This window comes from Dendrobates tinctorius, unplaced genomic scaffold (assembly GCF_039654945.1).
Source record: "Dendrobates tinctorius isolate UK_male_01 unplaced genomic scaffold, ASM3965494v1 ptg000011l, whole genome shotgun sequence".
Taxonomy (NCBI): Eukaryota; Metazoa; Chordata; class Amphibia; order Anura; family Dendrobatidae; genus Dendrobates; species Dendrobates tinctorius.
Genome location: NW_027361679.1, coordinates 124,465,607 through 124,478,727, shown reverse-complemented (window position 1 = coordinate 124,478,727; position 13,121 = coordinate 124,465,607). Strand labels below are relative to the sequence as shown.

The 13,121-nt window shown below is 42.1% G+C and overlaps 1 protein-coding gene across 8 annotated transcripts in view; it reads left to right on the top strand.

Moving 5' to 3' along the window:
- Positions 1–13,121, top strand: part of PWWP3A (PWWP domain containing 3A, DNA repair factor) — a 143,166-nt gene that overhangs the window by 14,780 nt on the left and 115,265 nt on the right. For all 8 annotated transcript variants that reach the window (XM_073547210.1, XM_073547235.1, XM_073547222.1 and 5 more), the window contains exon 2: positions 4,366–4,452. In XM_073547210.1, coding sequence (XP_073403311.1) covers positions 4,396–4,452 — 57 coding nt within the window. In that variant the 5' untranslated portion in view covers positions 4,366–4,395. The remainder of the gene's footprint in view (positions 1–4,365; positions 4,453–13,121) is intronic.

Sequence of the window (13,121 nt, the reverse complement as noted above, 5' to 3'; positions counted from 1 at the left end):
ATGGGGATCAGCGACCGGCCCCCCTGCCGGTATCGCTGATCGCTCTTGGAAAGCCCTGGACATTTCTTTGATCGCTGGTCTCCTGCTGGCCAGCACGCATCGCTGCGTGTGACAGGCGGGAGACCAGCAATCAGCTGGTAACTAACGTACACAACGGGTATCTAAGGGACGTGCGTCTGCACTTTAAGCTCATGTTGCTTATATAACTTTCTTAAATGTGTTTTGGTAAACCGTTAAATGCCAAAACTTGTGTCACTGTTCAAATATTTCTGAACCCAACTGTGTGTATGTATATAGATAGATATTTCAATAGTTGTAATCTAAAAACAGGATGTACAGTGACAAATGCAACCCACGGAGGAGATACACTGTGTGCATAGTTATTAGGTAGTTTTGTATTTTTGATTAATTTTATTTTTTCACTACAGCGCTATTGGTCAATCTAAAAAGGTTAACAAAAATGATACCAGAATATATAAGCAAGTTAAAGTGAGGTTTTGTCTTTGGAGAATAGCTATTCAGCTATATGAAAGACGTAAATTTTCTCATCTACATTGTTTATTCTCATCTACGAGAGATTAATAACCGAAAGGACTAAAAATGTACAAAATGCATTAAAAATAAAATCAGTGCCCAATATAAGCCCCCCTCCCTTTTACTAACAGCCATAAGCCTTCCATCTATGAGGTCTGTGAGATTCTTTTCCCCTTCACAACCGCCAATATGCTTAACGATGGTAGTTAAGGGGCCTTATTCCTCAGCATCGCTTTTTAACGACGCTGAGAAATAAGTGAATAGCGTTGAAAAATCTCTAGGGTCTCAGCTACCGGGGGTAACTGAGACCCCAGAGAATGTGATTCAGGTCGGTTTTTACCGTCTCCAATCTCGTTATTCACGGAATAACAGCGATCGCCAAAAAAAAAGGTCAGATTTCCCATTCATTTCTCCTCTGATATGATCTAGCATACCAGAGGAGAGCAAAATGGGGTCCCCCGGCCCTCCACTCCAAGTATTGAGTGCAGTTACTGACCCTTTGAAGCGATTACTCGCGAAACGGCTGTCATCCACCTTCTCTCCCCCCTCATGCCTCCTTGAACCTGCACGTCCACGTGTCGCTTGAACACACCGTGAAGGGTGTAATTAAGGACTGAATATTTATTTGCTTTCATTTTGGTGAGTGCCGCTGTCTTTCTTTTCTTCGATCTTGAATGTACAGCTATATACAGTTTAAATCCCAAGGCACAATACCTATGATCAGATATTACATAGAGTGCATAAGCAGGGAATAGCATGGGTACCTAGATTAAAAAAAAAACATTCTGGGGGAGATGCCAGATGTGACAAATTTCATATATTATAGTACAGTTAATGAGAAAAATGGATGTCCTCAATAAGGTGCATGAGATAAATATCCCGTGTAAAAGTGCATGTGCCTATAGGTCTCTGGGCTAATTAATATACAAGATAACCGAGTGGTATGCATGAGCCATTTTGCTGGATGACAGCAAAATAAGGATAAATATGCCTGGAACTACAATTACCTGTAAGATGAAGGCTAGAAGACTGTTCCTGGATGTATCCATCCCATCCACCCATGTATGAATTCTGTAGGTCCTGGGACATAATTTTAGCATTTTTAAAAAAACAAATTGTTTGACTCAGAATTGTTGGATGGCTCCCATGTGTGTAAAGTGCTGAGTGGCGTTTTCATACTGTGTCCGATGTCTATCTTAAGAAAATGGGGGTGAGTTTATAATATGATGTTTGTTTTGTAATTTGAAATTCCAAGTTCTTTGGTGATAGGGCTGGTGCAGACAGCCTTAATTCTCTGAGAATCGGATGCAAATGACACTCGGGTGAGAGAATCGGAGTACACAGTGAGGAGAAGATGGGGAACAAAACTTCCCCATTGTGTCAGCGTGTGGAAATCTAACTACAATCATATGCCATTGGAGTGCCATAGTGTGCACTCGTTGACTTGCATGGCTGAGGGCGATCCGAATAATGTCAAACTCAGACATGCAGTGATTATTTATTTTCCTCTGACAGACTCTCTGTTCGAGGGGAAAAAAATCAAGATGTGTACACTGATCCATAGACTAACGTTGGTGTGGATGCGATCCAATGGCTTGTCCGATCGCACTCTGACCAATAATCTGTACAGGCCCACAATCAGCTATTCTTGCTGACAGCGTCACCCAGATGTCAGCAGCTGCGGAGCAGTACAGCTGGTTTATGGCAGTGCGGCACATCTGGCTGCTACCGGTGATAGCTGTACTGCTCTGCTGCCATCTGACCAGCCCTGAGAACAGTTGATGGGTGGGGGAGCCAGAGGTTAGACCCCCACCCCTCTGAGATCAGGGCTGTCAATTGGAATTTCGGGGCCTCATATTGGCAATATTTTTTGGCCCCCATGAGACTTCTCAGGCTCCATCTCAGCTCTGCCTCCATCCCTCAAACCTTCCACAGTCCCACCACCCACTCTTGGAAAAACTCCACTTCTGCATCACGGCCTCACCAATCACCCATTAACAGTTCCCATTGAACACCATATCGCATACATAGCCATCAGATCTTGTTTTGGCAAATTGATTTTTTTTTTCCTCTAACCTATTTAAATATTTGTTAAAATATCCAATACTCTTTTTGGTATATTTTTATTTTTCTTCTATGGAATGTGTCATACGTTTTTTTAAAATGAACAATAATACACTTACAAGGGACAAATACAGTAACACCATGTCCGAACCACATATTACTACCACATAGGTAACGAATAATACCACGTTGTCACGTACCCGCTTCTCGACACATGATTTGGGGTTGCGCCTGCAAGGGTTAATCTATCTCCTCTCACTCAGTTCATCATTCAACCTCTGTCCTATGCTGCAATAGGAGCATAAATCACACTCCGATACACCTGCACCCCACTTCACACGGGGATCAGTGGGTGCACTCGTCCGCTGGCCCGGACTTTAATGGACCTGGGCTCATACCACTAAATGACCGCTCTCTCCCCGTGGGCAGAACACTGCTAAGGCAACACAGGGTGAGGGTAAAACAGCATGGCAATAATTTATTGAACCACCAATAGACAATAGCATGCAGAACAGTCACAGCAAATACCCAAGATTGTGCAACTTACAGAGTCTCACCCTTCCGCTGACTCACCGGGATTAGAGCTGCTTACAGTGCCGAATTCCCCCACCAGTAGCTTCCTACTTTTGGTGGGCCCATACAGCGAGGAGGTAATAACAAGCTTATCTCACTGCTCTCAGCTTGCTATGTGGCCACGTGACCAGATTGTCCCAACCTGAATTCTGTAAGACGTCTCTGGAGTTTCAGGGATGGTCAATGAAACTGTCGTGTGTTCTTCCAGCTGGGGCCGTAGTCCCCTAAGCTGATCTCCTGTAGAGTCATATGGGCCAGAAGAAAGTCTCTTTATATACAGGTGCTTCTCACAAAATTAGAATATCATCAAAAAGTTGTTTTTTTTTTTTCAGTTCATCAATACAAAAAGTGAACTATATTATATAGAGTCGTTACAAACATTGATGCAAAGGAGCCCTGACCAAGTATTGAGTGCATTTATTGAACATTTCAGTAGGACAACATTTCGGATCTTAAAATAATTTTTCAAGTTGGTGCTATAAAGTATTCTAATTTACTGAGATAATGACTTTTGTGTTTTCATTGGCTGTAAGCCATAATCATCAACATTAACAGAAATAAACACGTGAAATAGATCACTCTGTTTGTAATCACGTTATATAATATCTGAGATTCACTTTTTGTATTGAAGAACCAAAATAAATCAACTTTTTGATGATATTCTAATTTTCTGAGAAGCACCTGTAGTTCACAACTGCCCTTCAGCCAGCATCCAGTGGTCAGAGAGATGTGAATGAGGCCAACCTGCATTGTTCATGTAATCTATTGGCATAGTTTTTCCTCCTCTGTTTGGGAATGCCAACAAACTCTCTGGCATGGACAATATATGTAATCAACATATCAGCAAATATCACTGTTCAGTGGCCATGGTTTAGTGTTTGGCAAAGATAATAGAAAATTAACTAGCATGGCCAATGTATGTAATCAACATATCAGCAAATATCACTGTTCAGTGGCCATGGTTTACTGTTTGGCAAAGATAACAGAAAAGGAGGTAATATTTTAGAGGTAAATATTCATCCTTCAAGAGTGACTACTTCAGACAACAGTTTGATTGTGGGCCTACACAATTTACGTGTGGCATAATTAAGAAGAAATGCTGTGTCTTCACCCCCACTGTAATGTTGAAGGAAGTTCTGTGCAATTGCAGTACATTTATATGTGCTCATGTACTAATGCCTAGCTATTATTTAGGTGCCAGTGATGAAAATCCGCAGGTGAACCATGGGTGCTCCAGAGTACGTTTTCTGTATGTGGAATAAGCGTTTATGGCCAGCAAAGGTGAGTGCCATTCGTTATATGTTTATGTATACAGAGTCTGCTTCCTTCCGGATTCTTTCCTCCCTTTAGGCCAGATTATGACCGCAATAGTATGGCTCTGTGTGGTAGCTATTTTACTGCAAGAATAGGATTGAATATCAGGAAACTTTTTGGGAAAGGTTTCCCTGGATTCAGTCATGTTTTTTTGCACAGAGTTGAATGTACTTTATTAAATACAAGGTTGCTATAAACAACGTCCATGACATACTTAGGCTGTGTTCACATGTCGCGTTTTTTTTGCGTTTTCGCGACGAATTTAAACGCGCGATTTTGCCGCAAAAACGCAAAAGAAAGCATCCTATGGCATTCCACAAATGCTGTGCTAATGCTGCGGATTTTTCTGCAGTGGAATTGCATCGCGGAAAAATACGCAGCATGCTCATTCTTTGTGCGGCATGGCGTGAAAATCCGCACACCTAGGAATGCATTGTTCCGCTTACTTTCCGCATGTGGCTATGCCCACTATGTGAAAAGTAAGCAGAACATTTGCGGATGGTACCCACGGTCTGGAGGAGAGGAGATTCTCCTCCGGGCTCTGGGTACCATATCCCTGTAAAAAATAGAATTAACCCCTTAGTGACTGAGCCATTTTACAGCTAAATGACCAGGCCAATTTTTACAATTCTGACCACTGTCACTTTATGAGGTTATAACTCTGGAACGCTTTAACGGATCCCGCTGATTCTGAGATTGTTTTTTCGTGACATATTGTACTTCATGTTAGTGGTAACATTTCTTCGATATGTCTTGTGTTTATTTATGAAAAAAATGGAAATATGGCGCAAATTTTGACAATTTTGCAATTTTAAAACATTAAATTTTTATGCCCTTAAATCAGAGAATTGTGTCACATAAATTTCTTAATAAATAGCAATTCCCACATGTCTACTTTACATCAGCACAATTTTGGAAACAAATTTTTTTTTTGATAGGAAGTTATAAGGGTTAAAAGTTGACCAGCGATTTCTCATTTATACAACAAAATTTACAAAACCATTTTTTTAGGGACCACATCACATTTAAAGTCATTTTTGAGGGGTGTACATGACAGAAAATACCCAAAAGTGACACCATTCTAAAAACTAGACCCCCTCAAGGTGCTCAAAACCACATTCAAGAAGTTTATTAACCCTTTACGTGCTTCACGGGAACTAAAGCAATGTGGAAGGAAAAAATTAACATTTAACTTTATTTTTGCAAAAAAATTACTTCAGAACTAATTTTTTTTTTATTTTCACAAGTGGTAAAAGAATATAAACCACAAAATTTGTTGTGCAATTTCTCCTGAATACGCCAATACCCAATATGTGGGGATAAACTTTTTCAACGCAGAATTGGCTGCAATTGAGATCGGATGCCATGTTGCGTTCGGAGAGCCCCTAATGTTCCTAAACAGTGGAAACCCCCCAACAAGTGACTCCATTTTGGAAACTAGACCCCTTAAGGAACTTGTGTAGATGTCTGGTGAGCACTTTGAACCTTCAAATGCTTCACAGAAGTTTATAACGTAGAGCCGTAAAAATAAAAATCATTTTTTCCACAAAAATGGTATTTTCGCTCCCAAATTTTTATTTTTACAAGGGTAACAGGAGAAATCATACCCCCACAGTTGTGCGATTTGTCCTGAGTAGGCTGATACCCCATATGTGGGGGTAAACCTCTGTTTGGGTGCACGGCAGAGCTCAGAAGGGAAGGAGTACCGTTTGACTTTTTCAATGCAGAATTGGCTGGAATTGAGATTGGATGCCATGTCGCTTTTGGAGAGCCCCTGATGTGCCTAAACAGTGAAAAAAAACCACAAGTGACACCATTTTGGAAACTAGACCCCTGAAGGAGCTTATCTAGATATGTGGTGAGCACTTTGAACCAGGGCTGTGGAGTCGGTAAACCAAACCTGCAACTCCGACTCCTCAATTTCCCTTACACCGACTCCAACTCCACGACTCCGACTCCGACTCCCACACATATTGCTTATATTTAAGTGAAAAATTTATTGTAGTACAATGTGAACATCAGACATTTAATAATTTTTATGATCCAATAATCAAGATATTTAGATAGAACAGAATATATATTTATTGGAATACAACTTTAGAACACAAAAAACTGTAATAAATTGTAAATATGTAATACACTATGTAATATCGGTTACATATATACAGTACAGACCAAAAGTTTGGACACACCTTCTCATTCAAAGAGTTTTCTTTTATTTCTTGACTATGAATATTGTAGATTCATTCTGAAGGCATCAAAACTATGAATTAGCACATGTGGAATTATATAATTAACAAAAAAGTGTGAAACAACTGAAAATATGTCTTATATTCTAGGTTCCTCAAAGAAGCCAACCTTTTGCTTTGATTACTGCTTTGCACACTCTTGGCATCCTCTTGATGAGCTTCAAGAGGTAATCACCGGAAATGGTCTTCCAACAGTCTTGAAGGAGTTCCCAGAGATGATTAGGACTTGTTGGCCCTTTTGCCTTCACTCTGCGGTCCAGCTCACCTCAAACCATCTCGATAGGGTTCAGGTCTGGTGACTGTGGAGGCCAGGTCATCTGGCGTAGCACCCCATCACTCTCCTTCGTGGTCAAATAGCCCTTACACAGCCTGGAGGTGTGTTTGGGGTGATTGTCCTTTTGAAAAATAAATGATGGTCCAACTAAACGCAAACCGGATGGAATAGCATGCCGCTGCAAGATGCTGTGGTAGCCATGCTGGTTCAGTATGCCTTCAATTTTGAATAAATCCCCAACAGTGCCACCGGCAAAGCACCCCCACACCATCACATCTCCTCCTCCATGCTTCACGGTGGGAACCAGGCATGTAGAGTCCATCCGTTCACCTTTTCTGCGTCGCACAAAGACACGGTGGTTGGAAACAAAGATCTCAAATTTCGACTCATCAGACTAAAGCACTGATTTCCACTGGTCTAATGTCCATTCCTTGTGTTCTTTAGCCCAAACAAGTCTCTTCTGCTTGTTGCCTGTCCTTAGCAGTGGTTTCCTAGCAGCTATTATACCATGAAGGCCTGCTGCACAAAGTCTCCTCTTAACAGTTGTTGTAGAGATGTGTCTGCTGCTAGAACTCTGTGCATTGACCTGGTCTCTAATCTGAGCTGCTGTTAACCTGCGATTTCTGAGGCTGGTGACTCGGATGAACTTATCCTCCGCAGCAGAGGTGACTCTTGGTCCTTTCCTGGGGCGGTCCACATGTGAGCCAGTTTCTTTGTAGCGCTTGATTGTTTTTGGCACTGCACTTCGAGACACTTTCATAGTTTTCCCAATTTTTTGGACTGACCTTCATTTCTTAAAGTAATGATGGCCACTTGTTTTTCTTTACTTAGCTGCTTTTTTCTTGCCATAATACAAATTCTAACACTCTATTCAGTAGGACTATCAGCTGTGTATCCACCAGACTTCTGCACAACACAACTGATTTATAAGGCAAGAAATCCCACTCAATAAACCTGACAGGGCACACCTGTGAAGTGAAAACCATTTCCGGTGACTACCTCTTGAAGCTCATCAAGAGTGTGCAAAGCAGTAATCAAGCAAAAGGTGGCTACTTTGAAGAACCTAGAATATAAGACATACAGTATTTTCAGTTGTTTCACAATTTTTTGCTAATTATATAATTCCACATGTGTTCATTCATAGTTTTGATGCCTTCAGAGTGAATCTACAATTTTCATAGTAATGAAAATAAGGAAAACTCTTTGAATGAGGTGTGTCCAAACTTTTGGTCGGTACTGTGTATATGTATGTATGTTTGTGTGTGTGTGTGTGTATATATATATATATATATATATATATATCACTATGACTTATCTCAGCTAACACAAAGTCTAGATCCTCAGGCTACATTCACACCATGGGCGTAGCCAGGATCAAACCTGGGGGGGGGCAGAACCTCATATTGTTCCGCAGAACCTCATACTGCACACCTCAGCTGCTGCACACCCCTACACTTGAAAATAAAGCCTGCACCTTAAGATGTGGTGAATGCAGTCTATTTATTCCAACTATCAATTGATGTTGATGTGTTACTGAAGACGAGCAATGCCTGTCCTGGGCGTCCTTTTAGGCAGCTATGAGGTGTACCTGACTGGTGCTAAAAAAAAAAGGAGTGTTAGTCTGTGCACTACCCGGTTTTCATTCTTTTTGGTACAGATACGATATGGATAGACAGATATGGATATATAGAGCAGATTTCTAATCTGCTTTTGCTATTGAAAACATTATCTATGAGCTCAAAAACCTTTCAGGTGATGCAGTTTTTTAAAAAGCTGATCGGCTTTTGTAGCTGAAAAACGTATCCTCAAAAAACGCAGGAAAAACGCTGTGTGTGAATGTAGCCTTAGATCAGGAATAGAACAGCCATTTATAGGACATTTCATAACTTTCCCAAATTCCTATGAAAAAATATTCAGCACATACTGCATTGAATTACTGTACCCAATTTATTATATATTTTAGGAGTCGGTCCATTTTATACCAACTCCGACTCCACCAAAATGAGCACCGACTCCGACTCCACAGCCCTGCTTTGAACCCCCAAGTGCTTCACAGAAGTTTATAATGCAGAGCAGTGAAAATAAATAATCACTTTTTTTTTCTCAAAAATGATTTTTTTAGCCCGCTATTTTTTATTTTCCTAAGGGTAGCAGAAGAAACTGGACAACAAAAGTTGTTGTGCAATTTGTCCTGAGTATGCTGATACCCCATGTGTGGAGGTAAACCACTGTTTGGGCGCATGGCAGAGCTTGGAAGGGAAGGAGCGCCATTTTGGAATGCAGACTTTGATGGAATGGTCAGCGGGCGTCATGTTGCGTTTGCAGAACCCCTGATGTACCTAAACAGTGGAAACCCCCTACAAGTGACCCCATTTTGGAAACTAGACCCCCCAAGGAGCTTATCTAGATGTGTGGTGAGCACTTTGAACCCCCAAGTGCTTCACAGAAGTTTATAACCCAGAGCCGTGAAAATAAAAAGTATTTTTTATTTCCACAAAAGTGATTTTTAGCCCCCAATTTTAAGTTGGTAAATAGTGGAAACCCCTCAATTCTTGCTTCACCCCTAATCCTAACCCTAATCCCTAACCCTAATGGAAAAATGAAAAAAAAATATATTTTCTTTATTTCATTATGTTTGCCTAACTAAGTGGGTGATAAACGGGGGGGGGGGGGGGGTGATTTACTATTTTTTTTATTTTGATCACTATGATAGTTTATCATAGTGATCAAAATGAATGAATGGAATCTGCCAGCCGGAGCCTGGAGATTCCCGGCGGGCGCACTGCGCATGTGCCCGCCATTTTCTCCGGATCCAAGATGGCGGCTCCCACCGGAGGACGCCGGCGGGACACAGGACCACCGGGAGGGGACCCTGGACCATGGAGAGGTAGCGGGGGGGATCGGGGACCCTCTTTCTCTCTCCTATGATGTGCGATCACATCAGAGGAAAGAGAAATTAAATGCAAAATCGCGGCTTTTTTTTTTTTTTTTGCGGTCGCCGTTATAGTGTTAATAACAGCGATCACAAAAGCGGGGTCAGCAAAAACCGACCCGATTCATGTTCTCTGGGGTCTCGGCTACCCCCTGCAGCCGAGACCCCGGAGAAAAGGGGTTAAAAAAAAAAAAATCGTCATTTTCTCACCTTTCGGCGTCCCTCGCAGCGTCAGCAGGTCTCAGCGATGCTCCCGGCTGGTCCCGTCCCCAGTGATGCATTGTGACAATGACCTTTGATGTCGCTGACTTGCGACACTGTAGCGGTCTCTCAAAACTGCGACCTCATCAAAGGTCATTGTCACAATGCATCACTGGTAACGGAACCTGCAGGAAGCATTGCAATGATCGGGGACGCTGATCGGGGACGCTGCGCGGGACGTCGGAAGGTGAGAAAAACACGATTTTTTATTTTTAACATTAGGTTTTTTTACTACTTTTTTTTATTCCAATCAATTTTTATTGTAGGAAGTTACATTAGAAAAAGGAAAAAATTTAGGTATCAATGGCATTAATACACAAAGACAACAACGCTGTAACACGTGGTAGTATATCTTTTGATTATGATTCACATTTCCCATCACACCACCAACAATCATGTCTGATACAAGTTACAACTTTTTTTTTTTTCGTTAATCAACACCTAATACGTATAAAGTCAACCTACCATTTAATCTTTAATCCTCAAAACGAGGGTTTCAAACAACCAGAACCAGAGAGTAAAGGGCATGTCACACTAAGAGATATCGCTAGCAATATCGCTATAACTAGTGACGTTATAGCGATATTGCTAGCGATATCTCTGTGTCTGATACTTACCTACGACCGGCTCCCCCGCTGGTTATCGCTGATCGCGCGAGAACGTTCAGGACTGTTTCTCGTCGTCAGCTTCCTGTGGCGCTTCCTGCTGTGAGGACGAGCGACGCGTGGAGCCGGGCGAGAGGACGCAGGATCGCCTGGTGTGACAGGTAAGTAGCGATCCCCGTCCCCAGCGATGTCGCTAGTGAGATCTGCCTGTGTGGCAGCTCACTAGCGACCACTTAGCGATGTACCAGCGATCCTGACCGCGTCATATCGCTGGTCGGGATCGCTGGTACATTGCTAAGTGTGACAGTACCTTAAGAAAGGAAGATAAGAAAGGGGAAGGGAGGAAGAGGTGGGGGGGGAGAACCATGGATGGTTGCAAAGAGGCAACCAGGGAGGGGGGGGAGCTAGGGAATTAGATGGCGTTCCGGGGTAGCCCGAGCAGTAACAACAACATAGATATAAACACCTTGAATATTGACATGTGGTACGGATGAACTCCCTGCGTAACACTCTCTTTGACCCTATTTGACCCATTTTATTAATCTCAGACAGTTTGCCCTGGAAACAGATGCCTGACAGGGGATGCATATACAGAGTTTAGCCACGTGTCCGAAGTCTGAAGTATTTTGTTTTTGGCGCGGATGGAGTGAGCCAGACAGAACTCGTATTGGCAATGGAGATTAATTCGGTTATATAGTTCAGCTAATGTAGGTGTCTTTGGGGATTTCCAATAGCTACTTATACAATATCTGGCAGCAACTAGAATGTGAACCAATAATCCCCTGGATTCCCAAGAGAACTCCTCTATACCCACGTTTAGCACTGCCAGTCCCGGATTCGGATTAATAGTATTGCCTGTCAGCTCACCCATCAGGCCAAACACCTCCAGCCAGAATGAGAAAACCTTGGGACAAGCCCACCAGCAGTGACCAAGAGTACCCCTTTGGAGGCAGCCCTTCCAACAATGTGGCGAATAATTTGGGAGGAACTGTGCTAAGTTGGCTGGGGACCGATACCATCGCAGGTGTACTTTTTTCAGTTGCTCCAGATGATTTATGCACTTGGAATATTTTTGGATATTTGCTGAAGCCGAGTGCCAGTTTGAAGGAGAGGTAGAAACATTCAACTCCACGTCCCATTTATTCATATAAGGAGATTTTTGCACTTCGGGGGGGTTATTGAGCCATTTGTATGTTGAGGAGATACCTTTGGATTTAATTATCTTTTTAAATACCAAAGCCTTTGTTGTAGGTAACAGAGGATTCGACTTTAGAGGAAATTTAGAGGCCAGAAAATGACTAATTTGGATGTGTTGATAGAAACAACCCTTTAAAGAGGGGTGTTTCCGTACTATTTCATTAAAGGGGTTAACACCCAAATCAGAGAATAGATCCGCCAGCACTGTAATGCCCGATCCCTCCCACCTGGCTAGATTCAAAAAGGGGATTTGAGATTCCAACGACTTGAGGGAAATCTCTGAAAGAGGAATCTGAATCTTATGAATCAAGTCATTTCGCCAGACCTCCAGGGAAGCTGACATGGTGGGAACACACGGGGAGAACCGTGAACGGCTCAAATATTCTGCTTCCATCATTCTTCTGACCGAGCCCTGGCGGGACAGGAAATTTTCAATCTGAGCCCATCTATGTGAATTACCTGGACGCCACCATTCCTTTAGTGATTCAATTACTAAGGCTTTATAATATGCCGATATGTTTGGGGTGCCCAGTCCCCCTGAGTCATATGGGGGATATAACACTTTACCTGCGACCCTGGCCCTTTTATTACTCCAGACAAATTTGTTAGTCAACGATTGAAGTTTCATCAGGGTTTTGTGAGAAATTTTGATGGGTTAGCATCTGAGTACATACAATATTTTGGGTAAGAAAACCATTTTAAAGGACTGTATCCTGGCCATCCAGGACAACGATATTTTTTCATACCTTCCCAATTCCTTTTCTAAATTTTGGATCAGAGGTTCCAAATTTTCTTTAATTAACATCTGCGATGGTGTCAGCTTAATACCTAAATAAGGTATCCCCCTGTCGCACCATTTGAATTGAAAGGCCCCCTCCAGCACACTCCTGGCTTACACCGGTACATTAAACGGCAATATCAAAGACTTTGCCGCATTAAGCTTATAATACGACACTTTAGAAAAGTTTGATAATGTGTTCACCACTGCTGGAATCAAAACTACAGGGTTAGAACAGGAAATTATCACATCATCTGCGTATAAACCAAGTTTATGTTCAAATTCCCCAACTCTTATACCAGAAATGGCTATGTTTTTTCGTATAGCTTCCGCCAGAGGT